Genomic DNA, 26,174 nt, shown 5'->3' on the forward strand with positions numbered 1-26,174 from the left:
TTCAGTATACGTGCACGAAGCCCACTGTTAAGTTGCCTTTCTACTGAGCTGTTCAAATTTACACTCGCCTCGAGTCCTCTTTGGTCACAAACTATAACGATGTCGATACATAAAGCGGTTGTGTATGATAAGCCTGGTGAGATTTCTACTCGCATTATTGAGGTGGAAACTCCTAAACCAGGACCAGGTGAGATACTGGTGAACATGTACGTGAAATCCATGATAAAGTTTGCTTCATGTATAGATAACAACAAACCATAGTACGCACTCCGGCATCTGCCATTCTGATCTGAGTCTCATGACCAACACTGTAAGCATCTGTCACTTTGAGCTTCTATGCTTCCATGTTGGTTAACTTTCGTTGCCAATATTAGTGGAAGTTCCTACCTGAGCCCGTGAAAGCCGGACAGATTGGAGGTCATGAAGGGGTCGGTGTTGTCACTCAATTGGGTCCATCATGTGAGAATTCAGATGTTAAAGTTGGTGACCGCGTCGGCATCAAATGGATTGCCTCAGCCTGCGGTAACTGCGCCCCTTGTTTGTCAGGCGCCGACGGAATCTGCCCAAAGGCAGAGATATCTGGTTTCACTTGCCCAGGCACATTTCAGGAATACGTTTTGGCGCCAGCTCACTATGTTACTCCAATTCCCAACGGAATGGCAAGTGAGGTTGCTGCACCCCTGTTATGTGGTGGAGTTACAGTCTACTCTGCCCTTAAGAAGAGCAAAGCACAGCCAGGAGATTGGGTTGTCATTGCTGGTGCTGGGGGCGGACTTGGTCATTTGGGAATTCAGCTCGGTAGCAGAGGAATGGGATTCAGAATGATTGGATTGGATGTGCCATCGAAGGCAGAATTTGTGAAGAGCTGTGGTGCAGAAGTGTTCATTGATATTACGAAATATTCTGCCGATCATGGAGGCAAAGGCATCGCTAAAGAGATCCAGACTGTTACTGGTGGTGATGGTGCAACGGCTGTAGTCGTCTGCAGCGCCAGTAATGCTGCATACGCGCAGGCAATGGATTATCTCAAGTTCAATGGAACTTTGGTCTGCGTCGGTGTCCCTGGAGAGGCAAAGCCGATCGAAGGTGTCTGTCCTCACTTGATGGTCGCCAAGCAGCTGAATGTTGCTGGTAGCACAGTTGGCAATCGCAGAGATGCAATTGAGACACTGGCTATGGCACAAAGAATCGTCGCAACGCCCTTCTCCATCGGGAAGGTAAACAATCTGAACAGAATATTCCAAGATATGAAAAATGGAAAACTGCAGGGCCGGGTTGTGTTGGACTTGCAATCTTGGGCTTGATCTTTTATTCGCATTTTTTGTACTTGGATCTACATGAAAGCGAGTTCGTATGCCACTCGCCAATCTGCGACCCTTTACAAAATATCAACCTAGCCAATTCAAGCAATTTTCATCTATCATATAGCAAACCCCCATTCACATCAGGACGTGACTGGATGTATCAAAACTCTCAGCATGATCCCCATGTCCTCTTTGGCCACGCGGGATCGGCTATCTGGTTAGACGGCAGTCTTAAGAATAATTGAAACTAGAAAGATAAGTTATTCTAACCAGATACATCATAGTCGGCTATAGACGGATATCAAAGCCCAAAGGTTGTTGAATCATTTAGCTAGCCCATAGCCTTATATATTTCAGAGATAGTATATGATTTGGTTCTTATAACAAGTCCAACACACCCTTACAGTCATAATCGATACCAACCACTCAACATGACTGTTAGCTCAGAAACACCAACTTTCCACCACATCTCAGTCAAGCCTCTGCATCCAACCTTCGGTGCGGAGATTAGTGGAGTTGATATCTCAGTCCCGTTGGCCGGTGAGATATGGAGTGAAATTCGGCAAGCCATCACAAAGGTATCTACAGCCTTTTTAGTATATCCCAAATCAAGATGGAGTGTACTGATATATAAGGGAATCAGTGGGGAGTCGCCATCTTCCGTGGCACAAAGCTTACAGATGAGAGCCACATTTCATTCTCCAAGTATTTCGGAGAGCTAGACGACGTGACACCATACATCGCAGCAGGTCGAAAGAATCGTCTCAAGTATCCTGAACTCTTTGACGTTAGTAACGTCGAGATTGATGGGACTATCCTTGGCCCCCAGAGCGCGCGTAGCCAAGCAAACAAGGTATTTGAACATCCTAATAAGGTTGGAAATTGTGCATATTAACCTTGAGATAGGGAAACCATCTTTTCCACGTGGACTCAAGCTTCAACCCCCGCCGAGCCGGTTACTCTCTGCTACTAGCACATGAGCTTCCCCCATCTGGAATGGGAGGCCACACCGAATTTGCAGATACGCGAACGGCATTCGAAGACCTCCCAGCCGATCTCAAAGAGAGTCTCTTGGCAAATGACTATATTGCCTGTCATTCCATGCATCACTCTCGCAAAGTCGCTGCACCTGAAGCCTTTGCCCACATCAACCCGCTTGATCACCCAATGGGCCGACACAAACTGGTTCAACGTCACGAAGCCTCGGATAGGATGAACTTGTATATAGCGGCCCATGTGCACCACATTGAAGGACTTGAGCCGGAGAAGTCACAAGAATTGTTTGATAAATTGTTCAAGCATGCTACTCGGGACACTAATGTGGTGAAGATTGAGTGGCAGACCCCGGGTGATTTGGTCATTTGGGATAACACCTGTGTTATGCACCGAGCTGTCGGGGGTCCATTTTTGAAAACGTACAGGCGGGATATGAGGCGAACCACGGTTCATGATTCGAGTTCTCAGGCCTGGGGATTGAATGAGCATACTGATGTTAGGCAGGGGTTGCCTTGAATGGCTTAGGCTTCTTGAAGTTAGGCTCTACCACCAATTCAATGATGGATTTTGCTTAGTTGGATATTATATGAATTGAAAGGTCTCGCTTGGTTTCTGATTTACGACTATGAGAACCCCTGTCCTTGTTCCGAATTGTAATGACACACTGGCTTAAGAATAAACTTTTCTAAAGAAAGAACAGAGCCTTATAAAACATATGCATTATTTATTAATATTCGTGAGGCTTCTCCTTATAACCAACAAAACGCCACCACATATCTCCTTTAGTAGTCTCCCACATTCAGCGTAACCGACATTTCTGTTCAACAGCTTCTTCAACATTATGTATAATATATGGAAACATTGTCCCAATTATTCAGTAGCTTCCTCCGAGATAGCAAACTTGCTCAAGGCACGAAGTCTGGCACCATAGAAGTAAAGCAGCCAAATTCCAATAATTCCAATGACGCTCAGTCCACCAAGGAGACTGGTACCCCGAGCAACACCCAAGTTTCCGAAGAGCGGGTGTGCAAACAAGACACTACCACAAGCAAGTGCACTGCGGAAGAAATCATTCGCAGCGAACAAACTCGCGGCATACTTCGGGTAACTCAGCGGAATGTACACGAAGATACACTGCATGACAATGAACACCGTAGCACCATAGATAGTAATACCAATAGTAGGCACAATCCAATGAATAGACGCACGAGCAGTCCAAGCAAATAGGAACAGGCCAATGGTAGGACCAAAGGAAGCAGGCAGAGCAGGAATGAGACGTTCCTCCTGGGCAGGGAAGCCCAAGCGCATAATGCGAGGATTCATCCAGTAGTAGATGTAGGCGACATACAGGGCGATTCCGATGATACATGAGACCATGATACAAAGGAAGACTAGGCCGATCTGACCCAGGTTCATGCCATAGTCGACTGGGTAGACGAGGGGGAAGACCTCGAAGAAGGAGTAATAGATGCCGTAGATGATTGCTGTGTAGATCTGGACGAAGAGGACAGCGGGGTCCTTGATTGTAATTTCCAGGGGCTTGATCAAGGCATCGATGGCGACGTCAGAGACGCGCATGTTGCGCTGGTCGATTTCGGACTGGGACATGAAACGCTTGTTGTTGTGGATCTTGCGGAGGCGCTCTGCTCGGCGGAGAAGGATTGTGGCGCTACTTGTTTCGGGGAGGAACACGAACATCAGGATTAGGACAGGGGCGGAGGCCCAGATTGATTCGAAGAGGGACCAGCGCCAGCCTTTGACTGGGACTGCGAAGCCGGATAGGAGGGGACCCAGAGCAGCTATACATTATAGTCAGTGTCATGAGCAGATATAATGGGAGTAAATAGATGATGGAGGGAACTTACGTCCACAGTATGCGGCAGAGACCCAAGCCATCATGGCATAGGGCAGGGACATCAGACTATACAAATCTCCAATGGAAGCACCGCCGGATGCCAGACAAGGCGAACCGAAGAATCCTTGCAGGAACCGGAGCACCATCAATCCGGGGAAGTTGCCAACAAAGGCGGTTGGGATCGAGATGATGACGAAGAGGAACATTGTGACTATGTAGACCGGGTTGCGTCCAATGGTAGGAATCTCACTCAAGGGCGAGAAGACCAATGGTCCAACGCCATACCCGAGAACATACAATGACAAGCCCAGTGTAGCAACCAGACTGCTGACACCGAACTCCTTCATGATACCCTCTGTCGAGGATGTATATATGGCCGAGGTGGTGTATACAACGAAAGTGTACAGACAAATGACGGTAGTAATCAGAGCCCGCTTGGTATTCGACCAATTGTGAGGATTTTCCGCGTCATCGGTATAGTACCAGTCGACAAGGATGGCACCATCCTTTGTCTTTCTTGGGGCAATCGGAATTGACTTGATCTTTTCGATTTCATGTTGTTCATCGGCTTCGAGGCGGGCTTCTGTAAACGGAAGGGTGATGGAGGAGGTGCGGCTGAGAGGTTCACTGGTATCTTGGCTCAGATGACCATCCTCTGGTTCTCTCTTCTTCTCGTCGGGGATGTTTTCCGCAGTACTGGATTCATTCAACAATTGAAGCCATGCGTCGGGGAGCTTGAAGTCGGGCTTCTCTTCGGGGTATTGGAAATATTTGTTTTTTGTCAGGAGACGAACAAGCTGCCCGAAAGGGGCCTCTCGAATGACAGCTTCCATTGTATAGGATAGGTAGCTTTGGGGGCTATAGCTGTAGGGCTAGACGAACTGTAAAGTTTGGACTGAAACAAGAATCTCATATTGCGTGGTAGACTAGACGGACTAAATACTTCCATTCTGATACTGCATCTATCACCGACAGAATCTTCGCAGTGACTCTATGACTCGACTAAAATCCGAAAATTAGAAATCAATAACGTTATGTTAGGTACAGTGGTACAGCGTTATGCTTACAAAATCAGATTATCTATCACATTAGAAATCAAGGTATTCGCCTTTTGGGACCAATCAACGTCGCCCATAGTGCGCCAAATCTTAAATGGTATTTGGATTAGCCCGACCCCGAGACTGGCAAAAGACAAAATTCACGTAAAGCCATCGGGAGGCTCCGTAATTACGGGTGAGGTGAGATTTTCATCTTTGGGTGGGCGCGTCAGATTAAGCTGCTGACAGATCAAGTCGGGTCTTCCACGGTGTGAAGTTCTCAGATCCATGTATGGCGTAAGTGCCAAGTCCGGCGATTAGGGTCTTATCCCCGATTTGGCCATAGGTGATATCTCCGTTGTGCCTACTGGTATATCCAGGGTTCCACGTGTATCTGACTCATAGATACTGCGGAGATCTGTGCAACATCTGCGGCGTTTGATGAGGTCGGCCAAGAGCTAGATACGAGAAGCACGCCAGCGGTCAAGGGGAAAAAAAAGAAAAAACATGTGATCAGGCCCGAAACGGCTGCAGGTCGATGTACACGACGGGATATATTCTATTTACAAACGCAATCGCTTAAATCTAACAGGTCAACTCTAGACATGCCCAATGTCTCAAAAGCAGACATTGCGTTAGTCCGCAATCATTTCATGGTACTGTCAACCAGCTCACGGTAGATCTTCTTGAGATCAGCAATATCAGCGTTCAGCTCCTCGACCTGCTCGCTCTTCTCGCCTAGCATCTCCAGGGTAGTCTGATACCGCTGATCGAGGTCTTCAAGCTGAGCCTCAAGCTCCTCCACGCGAGAATCAGAAAGTTGTTTCTCTTCAAGCTCACGCATGAGATCCACGACTTGTTGGCGTGCCTCGTCGCGCTGGGAGGTGACGCGTGCCAGTTCATCTTTGGAGCCAGCACGTTCGCTCTCCAGCCGGCGCACGGTTGCACTCATGCGCTCAACTAGCTGAACGGAGGGGCCGGCGCCGGTCGTAGACTCAGAGATGATGTCGTTGATCCCGCGCGGCGGTACCTGTGTTCCACCATACGCTGAAGGAGTGGCAGGGGTGCCAGACTCTCCGAAGTACTCATCCGGCTCGAAGTTGATGGAGGGAGCTTCTAAAATTGACGCATTGGTGTTGATGTGCGGCGGGGAGAGCGTCGCCTGGGTTATCGAGGCAGGGTAGGAGTTCTGACGAGGTGGTGTGCCAATTTCCGGTGACGCGAAAGGGAAGTTGGACGACCGCCGGCTGGGGGGACGGAGATCGGGAAGAACCGTGTTCATGGCGTCGAGGGTGCTTGACCGCCGGGTAGAGGGGACTGGGGATATTCCGCGTGGATGTGAGGGCGAGTTGATTTGGTCTCTCCATTTAGCCCGCTCGTCTTCGAGCTTCTGCGTCAAGATAGCTTCAGATGTCTTCTTTTGCTCGACCAGATCCTTTTGCGCTGATGTGAGCTCATCTGCCGCTTTATCGAGCTTCTGTTGCATTTTCTGCAACTCTTGCATGCGTTCATCAAGTTTGCTCTCCAAATCATGCTCGGTCTCCTTGGCGTTATCCAAGTCCTCCTCGAGCTTCTTGAGTTTTTGGTTCTAAAGTGGATGTTAATAAATCTGACGTGTCCAGATGAAGGTGGACGAGATCTTACCATTTCCCGAATCTTCTTCCGCAGGTCACTCTCACGTCGTCCCGTGTCATCACGTTCCTTCTCCACGTTTGCCAATCGAGAAAGCAGAGAGCCCTCAAGGGTGTGCCAATTTTCACTGGCAACTGCATATTGGGTTTGTAAGGTCTCAATCTGGCGCAGAAGTTTGGCCTGGGTTTCCCCGGTTGCCCCCGATGAAGCTTCTTCCGCGCGAGAACGAAGACTTTCCATCTTACTTTCCAAAACAGATTGTTCGCCCTTCAGCTCTGCTTCGAGCATGCGAGCTCTCTCTTTTTCTTGCTCCATCTTTTCTTTGAGCTCGGTAATCTCTCTCTTGGACTTTTCTTCGCCAATGTCGCGCTCCATCTTCAAATTAGATAGCTCCTCTTCCACTTCGGTCACTCGGTGCTTTTCTTGCTCTAAGGCGTCAGAGTTCGCTTTGGTCTCGGCAGCTTCAGCGCGCGAGTTCGCCCGATTTAGTTGTAACTTGATCTCTTGAACAGTCTGGGCAAGCGCATTGCGTTCATTCGTGACGGCTTCCAGGTCTTTAGTTGATTTTGTTTGGGACGACAAAGATTCGGCTGCCCTCTTCTCCGCGGCCTCTGCCCGCTTAGCTCTGGCTTCAGAGTTGACCAGGTCACGCTCAAGTTTCTCCGTCTTTCTCTTCATTTCTGCTTGGGACTTGCTGTTGTCGGTAAGTTGCTGGCGGAGTTTCTTGATCACAGTTCGGTGATCCATTTCCGACTTGGAGAGCTTTTGCCCTTCTTCAAGGAGCAGTGCGATCTTCTCATCCTTCTCCAGTAACTGCTTCTGTGTACTGCCTGGAGTAGCGCTTGCGGCAGCATTCTTGGCCGATTCTGCAGCGTCCTTGGCCAGATATTTGAGCTTTGACTGCAATGCGTCAATCCGTTCGATATAGCCGTACATTTCTTCCTGCCATTGCGACTCGGCGGCTTTATAGTCAGCCTGTACACGAGCAACATCCGGGCTCTGGTCTTCATCTGGTGTCTCTGATGGCACTTCGACGCTAGCACGCGGACTGTCACCCGAACCACCAACACTGAGTGCCTCGTTGCGCTGGGACTCCTGCAGCTCTTGGCTGGTCTTTTCCGAGTCCGCCACCGGCTGAACCACATCTACAGAGTCTCTGGGTGCGGAGTCTGGTACGCTAACGTCCGTAGAAACGTGAGAAGAGACCCCAGAGTCGTAGCTCATCCTCGGGGAATCCAATCCACCAAGAGTGCTCTGCTCAATAGGCGGGGGAACCTTAGAGTCATCCCCCACGCTCGCATTCGATGCAATGCTAGAATCGATGTCCATACTAGACCGAGCCCCATTGCTAGGTACCGGACTTGCAGGCGGTGATGAAACTCGGCTTTGGGGAGACTGTGAAGCAAGGTTGGAAGCGTTTGATTTCACCATGGCGCGGGCGAGACGCTCCTGAAGTCTGTCATTTCTGCGCGCAGTTGATGAACTGCGGGAAACAGCTGCAAAGATGTTAGCGACTTCGCCCATCTGTAGTTCATATCAATGAGTTCGTACGAGCAACAGAGGTCTTTTTAGCAGATGCTTCTCCGCCCTGGGCATCAGAAGGCTTGGCTGTTGAACTGTTCTGCGATGCCTCCTCTTCCATCAAGATGTGATCCAACCGAGACTCGACACCCGCCACTGCTTGCTGGAAAAAAGATCCCACTCCCCATTTTTTATTCGCTTGTGGTGGGTTCTGTGACATTGTAAAAGGCTATGGTGTTGGCAGTGCGAACAGATTACTGGTATGCGGCAAAGGCCTCGTGTTTCTTTCGCATGAATTCGGTGGGGGCTGCTCTCGGACGCGGGCTCTTTGCGATCACGATCACCGTGGAGAATGTCTTGAGTCCGTTCGGCGGTCAACTATGCGAACTAGTGAGATACGTCAAAGCGTAGTCGGCAATGCCAACGATCTGGTGAGCGGCCGAAACGAGAGACTGGCGGGACGGACCCCAAATTAAAGTAGGCAGAAGTCTGGGCGCAGATTAGGCTCGCCGATAGGCCAAAGAGCGCAACGTCAATTAGGAATTCAAAATACGACTTGTAGAAAGAAGAATGAGCAAGAAAGAGTGAGAGATGTAGAGATGTAGAGAACAGACACGAGTTCGGACCAGACCAGTTGGGATGGATGTCTTGGCGCAGGCTTCCGTCATCCCCAAGCTCCCCCGTCCATCTGGACACACCTCCAGTTATCAAATACGACGCTCTTTTCCCCGGCTCGAGGTCTCCAAGAACACCTTCATAATGTCGTTGGAGCCACCCACCTACCTCAGCTCCTTGCAGAACAACATTCGAGCTCGGCCAATTCCATGGGAGGGCGCTGTCCGAGCGGGCAACATCACCGATGACCATCTGAAGAAGATCAAGGCGGTGGACAAGGTGCGCAAGGACCAGCGGCGCCAGACAATAGAACAGGATCTCGCTGGATACACAGGTCTGCTGGCTGGGGGTGCACAGGGCAAGAGTGTCTTGGACTCGGCCGCCAGGAGGACCGATATTGTGCAGTATATCCTGGTGCTCGCCTCGGACTTGATTCAAGGTAAGCGCTAAATATGAAGGCACATTTCCAGTGTATTATACTGATTACGGTCTCCTAGACGTGCCCTCTTTGGCCGATTCCCTCATCTCTCATCCAGAACCCTACAAGCCATTCCTCCCGTTCCTGCAGCACTCGACAAATGCCGAAGACCCAATCCCTCTGCTCACATCTACTTTCCTCATTGCTCTTGTGTCGCATAGCCTTGTGGCTACTTCGAAGCCCGCACTCCGGGACAATGAAGCTCTTCCGCAGCTATACACTTATCTCTCTACCTTAACCAAGAACCAAGATAGTGGGCTCCAGGACATTGGTGTCCAAGGATTCTCGGACTTGCTCAGGACAAGTCAAGCTCGGGAGATCTTCTGGAATCAAAGAGAAGAAACGCTAGACCCCTTGATCGACACTCTTCGGTCTGCAGCCGGGGGCAAAGAAAATGCTAGCTCACTGGGAGGTAATAGTCGTATCGAGCCTGGTCTCGCCGGTGGTGTTGGTCTCCAGCTTCTTTACCGAGTGCTTCTAGTTGTATGGCAGCTTGCTTTCGAAGGTCCTCTTGTTGGCGAAGAACTTCAAGAGTAAGTGAATCTGCTTGAATGGACAGTTGACCCTGCTAACCCCGCTTAGAAACTATGAAATTATTCAACTCTACACCCAGCTTCTGCGCCTCTCACCGAAAGAGAAGACGACTCGCCTTCTTCTTGCAACCCTGCTCAACCTTTTCTCAAGCAACCGGACTACCCTGCTACCCGTCGCCGTGTTCGTTCGCCTTCCAGCCCTCCTAACCAACCTGGCCGGCCGTCATTTGACCGACCCCGACCTGCTCGAGGATCTCACAGCTCTGTCTTCCATGCTGGAGGAATACACCAAGACACAAACGACCTTTGATCAATACGCCGCCGAAGTTCAGTCGGGCCATCTGCGCTGGTCGCCTCCACACAAGAACCCAACTTTCTGGAAAGATAACGCCCGCCGCATTGTCGAGGAGTCAAACGGCGCTTTGCCCAAGAAGCTGGCTGAGATTCTTTCTAAGAGCTGGGACAACGATAAGCAGGTGCTGGCTATCGCTTGCAACGACGTTGGTAGTCTCGTTAAAGAGGTTCCGGAACGCCGCACGCAGTTGGAGCGACTGGGCTTGAAGACACGGGTGATGGAACTGATGGCTGATAAAGATGAGACGGTACGTTGGGAGAGTTTGCATGCCGTGGGCGAATGGCTCCGGTATACCTTCGAAGGGTGATCACCCCGAGGTTCTGTTTTATTGTGTTGATGGCTTTCCCGTGATGAACATATACTCCGGTTGGTCTGTACTGTGTATTTCTGCCATAGCGCATACTTGATTTCTCGTTTCTTTGGAATATTCACTAGAATAAGACTCAACATGTCCTAACATGTCCTATCATGTTCCACTTGGGGAATATCAGACTGTAAATCGGTGGATCTTCGATCGACCGCTAGGGAATCCAAGATACAACACAATGCTGATAACAGGCAAAGTTTATTTGCCCCTCGAATTATTTTCTTTTCTTCTTCAATAGACCAATTTATCCCGTTTATTCAAGGCCATTCCCCAGAAATAAGATTTGCCACGCGGGATCGGGGGAATCTCTACATTCCCCGCAGAAATTCTTCGCCGCATCCATCCCACCAGATTACAGCACCCATGTCGAGATCGTTCACAGGTTGCAAGAGATGTAAGGCACGCCGACAAAAATGTGACGAGCAGAGACCAAACTGCGGCCGCTGCCAAACAGCAGGCGAACAATGTCAATATGCGATGCAGCTGCAGTGGGGAGGACGGGCATTCTCGCGATCGCGCTTCGGGGCCTGCGTCGGGACAGGCGGAATGGAAAGACTTGGTATGTGATCTATACTAGGAGGTCCTTGTCTCGGGCACTCACTGATTATATCAGAATATTCACCAGGAGAGTTCATCTACACCACCAAAGCGGCCAAGGCGGCGCAGGCGCGGGCATCAGCCAGCACCGGTTCAGATCTCACTCTGTCGCAACCCGTCGACCCTTTCTCGTCCCTTTCCTCCGATCAAAAGGCCTTGCTACACCATTTCATCAACGATGCTTCCCAGATTACCGCGTGCCACTCCGGCATGCAGCAAGATATATGTCGAATGCTGGTGCCTATGGCCCTGCAGACTCCCTCCTTACTCTACGCCACCACCGCTCTCTCGGCGATCCATATCCAAGCCCTACATAATCAATCGGAGACTGTGAAGACTGCGCCGGATATTGCCCGTTTGATGGCGCTCAGTCTGGAGCATTTCCGAACAGAGTTACAAAATCCTTCGTCGAAGGGCTCCGAGGCGCTGGTGGCGACGGCCCGGACGCTATGTCTGGCTGAGATTCATTCTGGGGCGATCAACCCGAATTCGTGGAGGGCACATATTGATGGGGCGAGGGCGTTGATGAGGGCTTCTGATGCTGCTGGTGAGGACTCGCTTCGGTCTGCGAGCGGGTTCCGCCGGTATCTAGATCGCTGGTACTGGTCGATTGTATCGCTAACGGCTTTGACGGGGAATGGGCCACCGATTGGAGATATGTCGGACTTTGCGTCTTCTGATTTGATGGGCTATGGGCATTCTCCGGATTATCTAGATGACTATTGGGGGTTTACCGTCGACCTTGCTGCTGTCTTCCGGCAGATTGGCGCTGCTGCCTGGCGGAGCCATGAGGTTGAGAAGGCTACTCAGGGTTTCGTTGCAGGGGAGATTGACAGCAGTGTCGAGGATGATGCTGCATCCCTGGAATTCGCAGTCCGGCAACTCATGAATCGTGACTCAAGTTCACAGCCCTCATTTTACCCCGGTGCTGCACAAGGGTTATCGCCGGAGAGTGCACAGCAGCTTCTCCTCTGTAATGAGGCTTTCCAGCATAGTGCACTCATCCAGATTCATCGGCGACTTCGGAAGACACCCACTACATCGCCAGAAGTGCAGCAGTCGGTCCGGCGCATCCTGGAATGTACAGCACAGATCGGGCCGTCGTCAGGTCTCTCGCCTTGGGTTATGTTGACGACGCCGATCTTCATTGCGGGCTGTGAGGCGCGCGGTCAAGATCGGGACACTGTCAGGCAACTGCTATCTTCCTTGCACGATACCATTCGTGTTCCCAATGTTCTTCAGTCGTTGAAGTTCTTGGAGCAGTACTGGGCTGATAAGCTTAATGAAGAGGAGGATTGGAATCAATTCCTTGGTATGATATTCCCATAACCCCACGACTACCTGTGGGTTGTATGCTAACTCTTCATATAGACCGGATGCAGTTTGATTTCATCCCTTATTAAAGGACCAAGTTGGTAAGAGCTTACTTTCATGTTTTGACGTGCGACGATACACACTTTTGATTTTGGGTTGGACATATTTGATCTTACTTCGTTTTCTGCCTTTTCTTGTCCCTTCTTGTTATGGTATAACCTTTTGGAAGCCGAGGGTATTGGCGATTGGACTTTTGGTGTACATATCAAGCCCGGCGTTTGGAAGCTGTGGCTAGTGATACTATTCACGCTATTGTATAAATCTCATTCTATTCATTCGTTTTAATGCAGCGCAAGAGATATGTAGACGTATTGGTAGATAACATGCTCGAAGCTACTTAAAAGGACTTAAAAGGACTGCCTATCAACTAGCTTGGCTATGCTACAATGTAGTGGGTTTCGTGCCCGTGGGACATGGTTAAAATCATGGTATGGTCGTTCCTTATATATACTATCAAGCCATATCAGGACGGAGGGGATATACAGACTACCCAGTGCCCGACACATATTGCACCAGCTGCTGGGAATTTGCGCTTGCGCTCTGCTTCCTATCCCAACTCGCTAACAAAACATTGAGCAGCTCATTAGCAACACCCAACAACAAGAAGATCGCAATAACCTGGCCAAAAGTCCACCCCTTTTCCTCGGGATCTAGATCGTTGCGCTGGATAGTCTGCTCCAACGAAACAATCAAATAAATGCAGAAGCCACTGTAGGCAGCTTTATTCAGCGTAAACCGGAGCAACGCCTGTCCATGCAACCTCTGAGGCGTCTCCTCCTCATCAGTAACCCGATAGTCAGGACGATTAACCTCGACAAACCAATTCCAGCCCCTCTTATGGCCCTCAGTCCGATTCCCACTTCCAGGATTCCGTCTCCGGTGAGCAATAAATCCGCACAAACACGGCAACATACAAGTAAAAACAATAACGTAACTAGCCACAATCGCACCCAGTGTCCCGAGAATGATATACCGGAAGACGGGCGAGGTAGCTTTGATACTAATACCAAAGACAACATAGACAGTATTCACATTGCATTCGGGCTGGTTACCAAAATGCGGCGCTGTAATCCAAACATAGACATTGAAAGCGAGGAAAGCAGCCAGAGCCAAGACCTGGATTGCAGCGAAGAAATAGAGCCGCCATGGACCGAGACCTGCATAGCGGCCTTTGCTGATCAGGTCCATTCCCAGCACGGCTAGGAGGTGGATTACGCATATTGCGTGGAAGAGGGATAAGTCTCCACGGACGGTTTGGTAGATCGCTGTGCAGAGGATTGCAAGGCCTTGCATTCCCAGTGCGGAGGAGACACCGCGTGAGAACTCTTCTTGGTCTTTGCCTGGTGTGAAGACACGGAGCAGGTAGCTTACTATCGAGCCGCCTAGGCAGAGGGCGTAGATAGATATGCGGATCTGTAGGTGAATATGTAAGTTGGTGTTGGACAGCGGCAGGAAGTCTGGTATGGGACTTACTCCGACTCCTGATACATCGGAGTTAGCCTTGATGACACAGCCTGTTGAGTTCATCTTGTCAGAGACAATTGTCGCCGCAAGAGCGTTACGTTGCAAGCAGAATCCGAGCAAGGACGCGAATGGTGGGGAAGATAGCCCTATATCTCAATATCGGGGTCAGTGTCCCATATCATCGGTTCCGCAAACCAGTCTGAAAACCTCGTAAAAGCCTCGTTCTATCTGCATGACAGAAAGGGCCAAGGAAAAAAACAAAGAGGCACCTGGACACGAAAGTGGCTCAGCAAGCTCATTGCGCCACAAATTGCAGCAATCACTCGTCGCGTTCAGAGTCCCCAGTCCGTCATAGGCACAGCAACGGCAGCGGCTGAGCCTACCAAGCATGCTGCTGTGGCTGTTGTAGTCTACGCCGGGCTGCAATTGGGTCGCCCGGGAATTCCTTCCCATGTGGCTTACGGGCTATGCTTACTGCAGGAACCGCTAGGCCTAACTTAGGGCTTACAGGGCACTCGAACCGACGCCAGGAACCTAGTGTCGCCAATCGGGAACGATAATTGGCTGGGAACTGTAGAACTGTATTTTGGAGTGCAGTCATTCGTCTCATTCTTCGTGAATTGGCACTCGATACGGGAAAGGGACTTTTTCAGTCTCCCGCGATGTCCACTTTTGCCCCAGGGTCTTGCAGAGCGAGGCTGTTTTGCTACGTTATCGTTTCTTGCTTGTGGCTTTCTTATAAGATATCCTGTCGCTCGGGGTATTGTATCAGAGCAAATTGGTTTATATTCGCTATTTCACTACACTATACTCTTCAGCCTTGAGTATATATCCAACTCTCTGTTGGTGGTATTTCCGCCATCATGGATACGAATAATGTCGCACATCCAGCTATCAACAGTAAGTACTAACTTATCTTCTTTCGCTTCCTGGGAACGCAAGGCCGAATGCATCAGGCAGCTTAACGTCTCCTTGCAAACCACATACATAGTGATCATGCAATCCTTTCGCTTTTCGTCCTTCTTTTTCTAATCAAAAACTCCTATCTAGTATGGACGTTCTTTGCCCTTGCAGCTCTCGACATTGCAGCCAACGCCGCGGCTGGACCTGCAGCTGTTGCAACCGCTACTCATGTCAACGGTAGTCCCTTGACGGCAAGAGCTATGCAGATCGGTGCGATCGCCGGAGTGACTAAATCTGGAGTGTTGGCCTTTGTCGAATTCCTCGGATATGCCGGCTTGCCGACGCCAGCGTGGATTTTAATGGTTTTGATGGCTAGTAGTTTTGGAATTTGTGTGTTGATTACTGCGGAGGTTAGCAACTTGGTGCTTGGAGAAAGTGAGTACATGTTCACTTATATTTGAACTGTGTGGTACAATTCGCAGGCGTTGAGACTGACTGTATATAGCACCGAGTGCGTTGCTCATTGCGGCTGTCGTCGCTGCTATCCCACTCGCTGGGGAGTGCATTGGTATCTATCACTGTAAGTACTTTATCCTTGGTCGCGTATACAGCATTGGGATCCAGTTTCGCCAGTACTTACTTCTCTTCCAGCGGCTGGAGGGTTATATGGTGGTAAGCCTCAGTCCCAAGTCTTTATTCTGGGCCTTGATGCCTTAGGGGGATATGTGTTTGCTCGAATGTGCCATAATCTTGGTCAGTTAAAGCCCTTTGTATTTGCAATGCTGTAAAACTCTATCTCTATCAGATTGGCTGCTTTTACCCTGATCTATACATGTTTTTACTAACGCTCGATATCAACAACAGGTTATGACGTATGCCCTTACAACGTCGCAGCTGCCGCTGGCGCTGTATATGGTGTTATCACCGGCTTCTTCCATACAATACTTGGCTGTCTTGCTGGGGCCACCTATTACGAAAGTCACAATGGTCATTATACAGTTCGGAATGTGTTTGGGACTGCAGAAGGGTATAACCCCAATTGGCAACAAGATCTACACTAGTGTTTTGGACATGAAGCATGGTTTTGATGGAATGATACCTATTATAATGAATTAATTACTATGAAATGGGGTTTTGAGGGCGGATTCTTCTTGTTATTTTATCGTACGTGCGCTTCAAGCCATATTTAGATCTAGAACAAAGTAAATGTATCGGACAATAACCTACTCACCATTGTACGAGCCCTTAGCACGAAGCGTGTATTTCTAGACCGTTACCTCGGATTTCTCCTGTCCACTCGTTTTATCTAGCTGTTCCAACCTCAGACAATCAGCCACGGTTGAAACATCTAGATGCACCGGCGAGACATAGGCGTGCAGATGATCCAGGGCTCCGCAAACGCCTCTAATCACGGAACAAGCCGGCGGTTGTGGCTGGGAACTCACTATGGATACGTAATCCTTGATTGATCTAAGCCCCTAGGATTCGAGCTATCCAATTCTTAAATGTGTGACATGTTCTGAGGTGAAACATTCTACGGTCTAGACTGCCAAGGAGGTGGAGCCAACGGGGGTACAAAAGCCACTATTTTTGACATGCAGAAGGGTGGATTGGGATAGCTTCTGGTTTGTGTAGGGAAGACAATCAGGTTTAGATGCTGGATTCTTGGCTAGAGCGAGATAGGATGAATGGGAATATATAACTAGGGGCAAATTAAGGGAAACCCAAAAGTACTAACTATTAGATGAGCCAAATGAAAGTTTTAAGGATTAATCAAACAAATCACTTCCTACTTTGTAGAGAAAACCGGTGCTTGCGACTCAATCTGAGGCAGCTAAGGTGGACCCTTATGGAGCAGCCCTATACACTGGCGCTGGGATCAATAATTTTCATGGTGTGACAATAAATCAAGCCACGCCCTAAATTTAGCTACTTTGGCTTCACTGTCGTCAGAGGGTTTTGCAGTATCCTGGTCTTTGAATTTGAGACCAGGGAAAAATCTAGTTACTATGAAGTGCGTAACACAGTGCAATCGACCAAAGGTCCAGACTATGGTGGCCAATCCAAAACCCGACCGGGCATACCTTTATACGTGCACAATTTTCAGGGCGAGACGCACTCAATGCATATTTCTCAGACACCGGTTCTATATTAATTAGCGCTCAAACGGAATCTTCCGAGTCAAGGGTATACATAGGTGTTTGCCTTGAAGCCTCAGAATCTAGAATCTTGTCTTGGAGCAAGGATCACTAGCTGGCCTGTCCAATCAGTCCAGAAGCATGAGAATTGCAGTGCCGGGTTTACCAGTGGGGTCTTCAGAGCCGAGCAGGTTCCTGTATAACATTCAGGTCAGCACATCACAATCTGTCCAGGTGCAATCAGATTGGCTAAAGTTGTATCCGATGTGACAGTAAGAGCTTTAGCGCTTTGCCCGTTGAAGAAACACATGCCGGCCACGCGCTGGCCCGAGCTGGCGAGACGCCGGGTCGATCAGAGGAGATATTGATGTGATTGGTGGCACACACGGCAGGGTTTGAGTAGCGTGCATCAAAGGATTGCGCACGTTCGTTGGCATCTTTGGCCGATTTTCACAAAATAAGGAGATATACACCTAAAGGGGAAAAGGGGCATCTCCACAGAAGATCAAAGTATATACAGTAGAGTTATAGTAGAGAACACCCCTTAATCTACTGGAATATTGAGCTTGTTCGGAGTATCCTCATGTACATGTACTGAATGCTTGTCGTTGACTCTGATGCAGCCTTGCGTATACAAGTAACTTACTGTATATGGAAGTCTATTGTACAAGTAGAGAGAAGTATCTGGAAGTAGCGGATAGGCGGTAAACATAGGCAAAGTAACCTGGGCGGTACCTGCAAGGACCTTCACTACCCCTGAATCGCCAAGCCTTGGACGGGCCAACCTCAAGATCGACTCAAGGGGTTGTTTGTGCCACTCGACACTATTGAAGCCTTTCTATTTTCATTCTCAACGAGGTAATGAGTGTCTTTATTCGGTTATTCCATGCTCAACCATGCTCAGAGCAAGCCTTCGAGTACCTCAACAGCCATGATACACAGTTCAAAGACGTCGATCCTCCAGCGCTATCTCATTGTATTGCCAATGGAATCAATGCAACTATAGACCCACCAACCCCCTGCGCTCCACGCTTACTCGGAGCTACTGAATGGCGTCTGGAACCCACGGGCGGTTTGCGCCAATCGCCCTAAGCCTCTACCTAACTTTCTCCTTTTTCTTCCTTTTGCCTTTGATATCTCCTAATAATCCTTTCCCTTTTTGGCGCCTCTCTATTTTGCTAGCATGAGTGACTGTCGATCGATGGCTATTTTTTGATACGGACCAGGGTGTTTCATGGCGTCTCCTCTTGTTCTGGGCGGCGCTCCGTCTGAGAGCTTTAGTCCCAATCCTTCCCCTACTCAGGTTCGAAGGAAACCTGTCCCGCAGAATGTCGATCTGACCTCCGGACCTGTCCACCCCTCCTCTCCCCTTTCGATCGAGGGAGATAAACCCGTTCTCATTCCCACTGCTCCCGTGGCTAGACCACCATCCCCTTCGTCGGCGGATGGAGACCCGTTTATATCGGTGCAGAAGAACCCGAATAGGTATGCGACCTCGCCGACCCCAGTTCTTGGAAACCCCCGGACCCTCCTTTTCCCTCCGTCTACCTGTCGATCGAACATGACATGGCATCTACATGCAACTCCGCTTCTCCAACTACTTGAAGACTAATCGGGTGCCCCTGTCCCTCAGATATTCCCGACGAGCCCCTCCGAACCCCTTACAAATCGATACCACTGCCTCCCGGCCTGGCTCCACTGCATTCTTGAGATCAGTACTCGAAGACGACGACGACGACGACGACGACGAAGACGGGCCTGACTACTTTGACGAAGAATACGAACACCAGTTCACGAATGGAATCGCGACCCCCTTGCACAGTCGTCTAGATAGCGAACCATTTATCCCAGTCCTCAAATCCCCTCCTCCAACACGACGGGCAACGAGTATGGCATTGCACCTCCCCATGAATCGACCCCCTCTACACATCGACGTGGATCCACGATCAATGTCGATGAGTGCGACGGATCCAAGGAACCCAAAGACACCGGGGAACAAAATCAGTTCATTTTTTGGCTGGAAGGCGGCGAATAATAATAACACAGCGACATCTCCTGGGGCTGAATCATCCAGCACTGAGATCTCCGACTCGGGTCGGTCCACAATGCCTTCCCCTATGCCACCATTAGCAAATGTCCCTATCAAACCTCCTTCCCCCTATGATACCAAGACCAATGGCTACAGCCTCCCGGTGCGGACTCCATCGGTGGGGTCTGGGAGTTTAAAGGAGAATATATTTGTGTCCAAAATGGCGGACCTTGAGAATGAATTACGAGAAATAAGTTCCGAATTGGCGGGGTCTATACGTCGAGAAATGGAGCTGGAGGATCTAGTTGAACGTTTACAGTTAGAAGGGCCAGATTCCAATCGCCGGACCAGTGACTATTTCTCGGATTCCGGGACTAGTTCTGTTCGATATACTTCAGACGCTGGTCGGACGGAAGATATTGAGAAGATACGTCGTGCTGCAGAGCAAGAACGGGCTCAACTCAAGCTAGATCTGTCACAAAAGCTGCAAGAAGAGCGGTCTAAACGGACAGCATCCGAATCGCATGTTCAAATTTTGGAGACTCAAGTTCAACAGGTAAGGTCCTTTGAACCTTTATAAACAGCAACCCCTGACGTTTCAATAGCTTCGACGTGACAGAGTCGATTTGTCTGATATGTCATCTAAAACTAAAGAACTTGAGACCGCTCTGGAAAACACCAAGCGCAAGTTACTTGAGGAGAGGCAATCCAAGGACAACTTTGAAGACTTGCTTACTGCCATGCGAGTCGAGCTTGAACAGTTGCGCAACGACCGAGATGAGCTGCGAGATAACAACAAGCTCGCTGAAGAAATCGAGGCTCTTAAGATCGAAAATGCCTCTCTGGCCCAGCTACAGGGCGGTCGATTCGCTTCGATCGCCGAGGAAGGTGGTTCACCGAGGAACTCAGCATTTGGATTATCACGATCAAACTCCCTTGCTCGCAAGCCTAGCGGCCTCGCCCGTTCAGGCTCCCTTTCTCGATCCAACTCCCTTTCCAACAGCGGAGGTAAATCACCAGAAACACGCGAGTCGTTGGTAGACAAGGTCAACGACATCGAGGTCCAACGCGATTTCCTTCACCGAACATTGCGAAGCCTGCTCGATCGTCAAGCATACCAGGCCCGTGAATACGAGAAGCGGACCCGTATGCTTGAGATGGAGCTTGCTCGGGCCCAGCAATCGGGCCAGCCCCGGAGGCTCGGCTATCAGAGGGAGGTTTATAACCTGCGTGATGAAGTCAACCATCTACGCATGCGCGCTGAAGATGCTATGGATGGCAAGTGGCAGTGCGAGAAGAACCTTGCTGGTCTCAAGATGGACTTGGACCGTGCCGAGCAAGAGACCAGCTCCCTACGCGTCCTTCTCCAGGAGGATACTGCCGTATCTGACGAATCAAACCCCGACAAAGGGGATTTCGCTGAAGTCATGGCGACATCCTCTTCTCTGAAATCTGCCTACCAGCAATTGCAGGCCGATAGGGCAGCGGCCGAGGCGAATGTCGCCAACTCGGAAGAGCTTTCCGCTTCCCTTGCTCGTGCAGAGTCCCTAGCCAACAAGGTTCATTACCAGCTTCAGAACAACACATCTTTGCACGCCCGGTTAGCAGAGGCTATTGACAAGGGTGACAACGATCAGAAGATCTCAGTCAACCGAATCAATGTCCTGCAGAACCGCATGAAGGAACTGGAGGACGTCCTCTTGGTTGCCCAGCAAAACTCCGAAGAGGAGATGGGCAAGCATGAGGAAGAGGTCCGCCTCTTGAGAGAGAGCCAGAATGCCCAGCTCACGCGTATGAAGAACGGAAGCCGTAACCTCGTTGGCCTTTCACCGAAGCCACCGAGTACACCCTTCGACGCCCGCTCACCGCGTCTGGATCACACCTCGAGCGGTGAGGGTGTTCCCTTGACTGATGTTGTCCAGGCTGAGGTCCTCGAACGTCGAGTCAAAGATCTCGAGAAGCTTCTCCGCGATGCGGATATGGAGATGGAGGAAGTGGTTGGACGAATGAACCGCACACAGATTGATGTGGCCCAGCTTCAAACTGACAGGTAAGAATTCCCCTCCCTAGGTACCCGAGTTTTCATTCGACATTTCACTAACACGTCACACAGAGAGGATTCTCTCCGCCAGACCCGCCAACTCCAAGCCGAGATCCAAGCGGAGCGTGACGCCCTGAAGTCGCTCATCAACGCCGTATAGATCTCGCGCATTGCACTTTTCCGTTCTTACTATACCACATCTGCATCTGCATCTATACTCCCATCCACCGTGATCGTGTCGAGTCCCTGGTGCCTTGGAGTTTCACCCGGAGTATGTCCGGGTTCTATTTTGGGGGGGTTTTTTTTCTTCAATATGTGAAGTTTAAGCGCGTGGCATCGTGCTAGCCGTGCCTAGACTCGGCTTTGGCGTTGGTCTATTTATACAGACCGGATTGGCGGTGGACTGTGGTCACGCTTGTATATAAAAACCGTCTTTATCTGGGTAAATATCTAATCGAATGTACAATATAATTGTTATGAAACTTTGGTATAAGCATTTAGATCAGTTGAGATTCAAATAAGAGAAACAATACAAATTGTTAATGTTGAATCCGGGGATTAACCTTCACATGCCATGTTTGTTTGTTTTGCACTGTCGGGTGCCACTGGATTCTTTGGATGTCACTTCTTTGTAACATGTCACTGCTGATCGCATCGGCATATATACCCTCAGCGACTGAATCCAGCATTCTCTCCAGCTGATCCAAGTCCGCAGACCCTTCTTGCGACACAGCCTCGCTCGCGACCGAACGATCTACAACACACAAGCTACGCTCCGTCGGCAACGAACAAAGAGCCCTCGACTCTAAATAAACCGAGCTGAAACGTGACAAGTGAAAGCGATACTCTCACCCCTGTCTCACACTCGCTTTTTCGAGAACACCAACTTTCGGCGATCACAAAGACTCCAAGCAACTAGCCAGCCAGTCAAAGAAACTTGCGCCTGCACCGCATCCAACGAGGGTCCCCTTGTGTCTCTCCATCATATCATATTACCACCTCTCGCCTCGAAAATACCCATCGCCAAATCATCAACACATACACGAGACCTCATCTCTAAGCCCTCAGCCTAAACCTCAAACTCAAGCAACCATGGACTTCCTACCAGGTACATACACCCCCATACCTACCATCCACGTATATTACAACACAAACTAACAAACCAACTACCTAGAAAACCTCCAAACGATTCTCCAAAACCCAACAATAACCTACCTCCAGTCAACAACCCAAGAACACCTAACATCGCGGCTGTCCGACCTCCGCGCAACAGTCCTCCAACCCTACCTAATCGAGCCTCTATCAACCCTGTTGACAAGCTACTCCTCCTCAATGCCAGACCTGCTCTCAATTTGCCTACTTGCCATTATAATCCTCATCTCGCTGAAGATCCTGGACTATGCCTGTCGCGTGATCATGTTTTGGGTTGTGCTGGCGTTCCGGCTTGTCTTTTGGGGATCCCTACTCGGCATGGGGTACTATGTTTATCGTGTTGGCGTTGAGGATGCTGCGAGAGATTTAGGGTGGTTGTTTGGGGTTGTTTCTGGGTTTGTGGGGGATTATGTTGAGAAAAGTCAGGGTAAGGCTGCTGCTTATGTTGGGACGAAGTAGTCTCCTGGCCCTTCTTTGTCGCAAAGTGGGCGTTGCGGCGGATTCTAGTACAGAGGGTTGTGTTTATTGTGCGGGCAGGGATGGTGCTATTTTCCTTTTTTGGTTCTTTGATATGCCGTCGGGGTGTATGGTGAATGCGCTTGGGGTGGAAAATTGAGAGCGTTCTTGCTGATTGTTTCTATTTTTCAGCTTTCTGGGCTGGTCTAGCGGGCGCTGGTTATTCCTTGGAGTTTGGACATGGTACATTTCATGAAATGTTTTTGGTTTCATTATTGCTTCTATTATTCGGGGTATTTTGTCTTGTCCAATTAGAAAGAATCCTCCAGGCCGATGGCCCCAGTCATCCATCATGTTGCCTCGAGCATCTATTATCCCCGACCGGATTGAAGATTCAAAAGCCGCACACCTTGTACAATGGGACTGGGAGTGCATCCAGGTTGTCGTAAATCTTCCGAGTCTGCCAGCTCAGCGATGCGCAGTGCAAGGAGTGTAGAAGTGTTCTTCCTTGAGATAAACCGGTGTAAGCTGCAGAAGAATTGCAGCTGCAGGTGACGTGTCTGCATTTGCGGATGTGATCGGCCGTGAGATGAGCCGTGTCTGACTGTATTCCATATGCAGTAATCAATTATTGAACTCAATCCTCGTAATTGACCTCGACTTCATCCTTAGGCTCTCTTGGCTCCTGAGCCTCGTGATACTGGATGGCATCATCAATATGGCTCAGAACAGCACCCACACTGTCCTCATCCTGGACATCCAACTGCAAGAATGAAACCATGCTGAAGTCGTCAATCAGCTGGGCCACGGCACGGTTCAGCTGCTTGAAGGATCCACCGCTCATCAATGCATCTGTTGCCATGGGGTTGGCACTGGCGGTAAGGTCGTCCTCCTCTTTATCCTGCAGCAATTGCACATCCACATTGGTGAACCGCCTCAACTCCCTGCGTGATACCATATCGCGGACCTGATCCATCTTGCTGAGGATGTTGACGTGGGGAATCTCCAGCATCAACATGGCGGACATGGCACTGAGGGTTCCGGCGAAGAATTTGGCTTTGTCGATTACGAAGGTGCTCTCGAGTAGGTAGGCGGCGCACATGTTGATGTTCAAGGGACCCTGGCGAGAAAGGAATGTTGTGAGGGATGGGAGGAGAGGGATATGTGTGTATAGTTCGATCTGGCCCGGCATATCGAAGATGATCAGGTACTCTTCGCTCAGTGGCTCCAGGGCCTCTGATAGGAATTCCAGGTTCTGGAGCAGGAACTCGAAACAATAGATCAACCCTCCATTAGGGCCCAGACCCATCTCTTCCATCACATCCTCTAATGTGATCAGGTCGCGGATGTCGAGGTCAGGTTCGTAGCTAAAGGTCTCGGCGGCGGGGTCGAGGTTGACATAGAAACAGCTGCGACGAGTGGACTGCAAGTGCTGGATCATAGCATTGCTGAAGGTGGTCTTGCCTGCACCTGCAGGGCCCATAACCAGGACACCGAACTTCGACATGATGTATGGTGGAGCGATATAGAAAGAAAAGCAGTATATCTCTTATCGCGTCGGTAACGAGAAAATTGTATTGCCGTGATCTGCCCGCTTTCACCGCTCCCGGGATCGCGCCATCACGGGCTGATGGGGGACAGAAAGTACGGCGTACATCGGTACATTGGCAGTACCTGGTTGGTCCCCACTTTCAACGCATACTTATTGGTACCAGCCGTGTACTCGCAAAAAGAAAACCCCACCATTTTTTCCCCTCCCCTTCTCTTCCCTTTTCTCCTTTCCCATCCTTCCCTCTCTTTCTCTTCTCTTTCTCTTTCTCTTCATTTTCCCTTTTCACACATTCACAATGGGTTCTCTCGCAAACGGTTCGCAGCCTGGCACTTTCCTTTTCACCTCCGAGTCGGTTGGTGAGGGTCACCCCGATAAGATTGCGTGAGTTTTCCCCTATTCTGACTTTCGCTCTCAATTCCGTGAAACTAATATGTGAACAGTGACCAGGTCTCCGATGCCATTCTCGATGCCTGTCTGGCTGAGGACCCCCTCTCCAAGGTCGCTTGCGAGACCGCTACCAAGACTGGTAGGTTCTGATTATTTCAGGCCAGATATGATCGTCCAAATCTGACATCTCACCTAGGTATGATTATGGTCTTCGGTGAGATTACCACCAAGGCTCGTCTGGACTACCAGAAGATTATCCGTGGCGCTATCAAGGACATCGGTTACGATGCTTCCGAGAAGGGCTTCGACTACAAGACTTGCAACGTCCTCGTCGCCATCGAGCAGCAGTCGCCCGATATTGCCCAGGGTCTGCACTACGAGGAGGCTCTTGAGAAGCTCGGTGCTGGTGACCAGGGTATCATGTTCGGCTATGCCACCGACGAGACCCCTGAGCTCCTGCCCTTGACCATCCTCCTCTCTCACAAGCTCAACGCTGCCATGAAGGCTGCCCGTAACGACGGCTCCATCCCCTGGTTGCTCCCCGATACCAAGACCCAGGTCACCATTGAGTACGCTCACGACAATGGTGCCGTCAAGCCCCTCCGCGTTGACACCGTCGTTGTCTCTGCCCAGCACAGCGACGATGTCTCCACTGAGGAGCTCCGTGCCGTCATCAAGGAGAAGATTGTCCGCAAGGTCATCCCTGCTGAGCTCCTTGACGACCGCACTGTCTACCACATCCAGCCCTCCGGCCGCTTCGTCATCGGTGGTCCTCAGGGTGATGCCGGTCTCACTGGCCGTAAGATCATCGTCGATACCTACGGTGGTTGGGGTGCCCACGGTGGTGGTGCTTTCTCCGGAAAGGACTACTCCAAGGTCGACCGCTCGGCCGCCTACGTTGCGCGCTGGATCGCCAAGTCTCTGGTCAACGCCAAGCTTGCCCGCCGTGCCCTCGTCCAGCTCTCCTACGCCATTGGTGTCGCTGAGCCCCTTTCCATCTTCGTTGAGAGCTACGGTACCTCTTCCAAGACCTCCGACGAGCTGGTCGAGATCATCCGCAACAACTTCGATCTCCGTCCCGGTGTCATCGTGAAGGACCTTGACTTGGCCAAGCCCATCTACGCTCAGACCGCCAAGAACGGCCACTTCACCAACCAGGAGTTCTCCTGGGAGGTCCCCAAGGCTCTCAAGTTCTAAGCGGGCTTTGCTGTGACCGGTGATGCCGGACATATTTTGACGACTTTGATGAGTTTGCTTTGTTTTCAACAACTCGAAGCACGATGAGCATAGAATTAAAAAACCCTACAAAATCCAGAAGTTGGCTTCCGCTTGGGGTCAACTTCCTTGTTTCATTATCTGCATGGTCGCGCAAAAGACGGGCCTTTCGG

At 50.1% G+C, this 26,174-nt stretch overlaps 12 protein-coding genes across 12 annotated transcripts; 7 read left to right on the forward strand and 5 right to left on the reverse strand.

Moving 5' to 3' along the window:
* Positions 1–99: 99 nt before the first annotated feature.
* PENARI_c003G00689 (zinc-dependent alcohol dehydrogenase) lies at positions 100–1,526 on the forward strand (the record flags this gene model as incomplete). Its single annotated transcript, XM_022628044.1, has 4 exons — positions 100–206; positions 262–310; positions 375–1,217; positions 1,449–1,526. 4 exons carry the CDS (start codon positions 100–102, stop codon positions 1,524–1,526), a joined length of 1,077 nt encoding a protein of 358 aa, XP_022491439.1.
* A 209-nt stretch (positions 1,527–1,735) lies between these two features.
* PENARI_c003G09220 (TauD/TfdA dioxygenase family protein) lies at positions 1,736–2,816 on the forward strand (the record flags this gene model as incomplete). Its single annotated transcript, XM_022628645.1, has 3 exons — positions 1,736–1,882; positions 1,948–2,157; positions 2,211–2,816. 3 exons carry the CDS (start codon positions 1,736–1,738, stop codon positions 2,814–2,816), a joined length of 963 nt encoding a protein of 320 aa, XP_022492086.1.
* Positions 2,817–3,170: 354 nt separating this feature from the next.
* On the reverse strand, positions 3,171–4,988 carry PENARI_c003G00271 (MFS transporter; the record flags this gene model as incomplete). Its single annotated transcript, XM_022628012.1, has 2 exons — positions 3,171–4,099; positions 4,166–4,988. 2 exons carry the CDS (start codon positions 4,986–4,988, stop codon positions 3,171–3,173), a joined length of 1,752 nt encoding a protein of 583 aa, XP_022491454.1.
* Positions 4,989–5,838: 850 nt separating this feature from the next.
* Positions 5,839–8,565, reverse strand: PENARI_c003G00364 (M protein repeat protein; the record flags this gene model as incomplete). The annotated part of the gene is made up of 3 exons (XM_022628022.1): positions 5,839–6,780; positions 6,837–8,320; positions 8,376–8,565. The coding sequence occupies 3 exons, from the start codon at positions 8,563–8,565 to the stop codon at positions 5,839–5,841; spliced, it is 2,616 nt and encodes an 871-aa protein (XP_022491777.1).
* A 539-nt stretch (positions 8,566–9,104) lies between these two features.
* PENARI_c003G11126 (H(+)-transporting V1 sector ATPase subunit H) lies at positions 9,105–12,693 on the forward strand (the record flags this gene model as incomplete). Its single annotated transcript, XM_022628771.1, has 6 exons — positions 9,105–9,399; positions 9,458–9,971; positions 10,021–10,573; positions 11,120–11,252; positions 11,307–12,602; positions 12,662–12,693. The coding sequence occupies 6 exons, from the start codon at positions 9,105–9,107 to the stop codon at positions 12,691–12,693; spliced, it is 2,823 nt and encodes a 940-aa protein (XP_022491897.1).
* A 457-nt stretch (positions 12,694–13,150) lies between these two features.
* On the reverse strand, positions 13,151–14,191 carry PENARI_c003G07148 (uncharacterized protein; the record flags this gene model as incomplete). The annotated part of the gene is made up of 2 exons (XM_022628503.1): positions 13,151–14,077; positions 14,138–14,191. The coding sequence occupies 2 exons, from the start codon at positions 14,189–14,191 to the stop codon at positions 13,151–13,153; spliced, it is 981 nt and encodes a 326-aa protein (XP_022492065.1).
* An 800-nt stretch (positions 14,192–14,991) lies between these two features.
* Positions 14,992–16,092, forward strand: PENARI_c003G07842 (uncharacterized protein; the record flags this gene model as incomplete). The annotated part of the gene is made up of 5 exons (XM_022628550.1): positions 14,992–15,028; positions 15,179–15,466; positions 15,537–15,611; positions 15,683–15,784; positions 15,896–16,092. 5 exons carry the CDS (start codon positions 14,992–14,994, stop codon positions 16,090–16,092), a joined length of 699 nt encoding a protein of 232 aa, XP_022491584.1.
* Positions 16,093–17,297: 1,205 nt separating this feature from the next.
* PENARI_c003G01755 (uncharacterized protein) lies at positions 17,298–17,606 on the reverse strand (the record flags this gene model as incomplete). The annotated part of the gene is made up of 2 exons (XM_022628123.1): positions 17,298–17,364; positions 17,557–17,606. 2 exons carry the CDS (start codon positions 17,604–17,606, stop codon positions 17,298–17,300), a joined length of 117 nt encoding a protein of 38 aa, XP_022491728.1.
* Positions 17,607–18,403: 797 nt separating this feature from the next.
* PENARI_c003G11957 (uncharacterized protein) lies at positions 18,404–21,399 on the forward strand (the record flags this gene model as incomplete). The annotated part of the gene is made up of 4 exons (XM_022628829.1): positions 18,404–18,654; positions 18,803–19,754; positions 19,804–21,248; positions 21,312–21,399. The coding sequence occupies 4 exons, from the start codon at positions 18,404–18,406 to the stop codon at positions 21,397–21,399; spliced, it is 2,736 nt and encodes a 911-aa protein (XP_022491356.1).
* Positions 21,400–22,331: 932 nt separating this feature from the next.
* PENARI_c003G06835 (Apq12 family protein) lies at positions 22,332–22,850 on the forward strand (the record flags this gene model as incomplete). Its single annotated transcript, XM_022628476.1, has 2 exons — positions 22,332–22,347; positions 22,414–22,850. The coding sequence occupies 2 exons, from the start codon at positions 22,332–22,334 to the stop codon at positions 22,848–22,850; spliced, it is 453 nt and encodes a 150-aa protein (XP_022491756.1).
* A 634-nt stretch (positions 22,851–23,484) lies between these two features.
* PENARI_c003G09350 (putative signal sequence-binding GTPase GPN3) lies at positions 23,485–24,354 on the reverse strand (the record flags this gene model as incomplete). The annotated part of the gene is made up of 1 exon (XM_022628659.1): positions 23,485–24,354. The coding sequence occupies one exon, from the start codon at positions 24,352–24,354 to the stop codon at positions 23,485–23,487; it is 870 nt and encodes a 289-aa protein (XP_022491935.1).
* Positions 24,355–24,694: 340 nt separating this feature from the next.
* Positions 24,695–25,983, forward strand: PENARI_c003G01224 (S-adenosylmethionine synthetase; the record flags this gene model as incomplete). Its single annotated transcript, XM_022628083.1, has 3 exons — positions 24,695–24,780; positions 24,840–24,925; positions 24,983–25,983. 3 exons carry the CDS (start codon positions 24,695–24,697, stop codon positions 25,981–25,983), a joined length of 1,173 nt encoding a protein of 390 aa, XP_022491981.1.
* Between the last annotated feature and the right edge of the window lie 191 nt (positions 25,984–26,174).

This window comes from Penicillium arizonense (genome assembly GCF_001773325.1).
Source record: "Penicillium arizonense strain CBS 141311 chromosome Unknown PENARI_contig003, whole genome shotgun sequence".
Lineage (NCBI taxonomy): Eukaryota > Fungi > Ascomycota > Eurotiomycetes > Eurotiales > Aspergillaceae > Penicillium > Penicillium arizonense.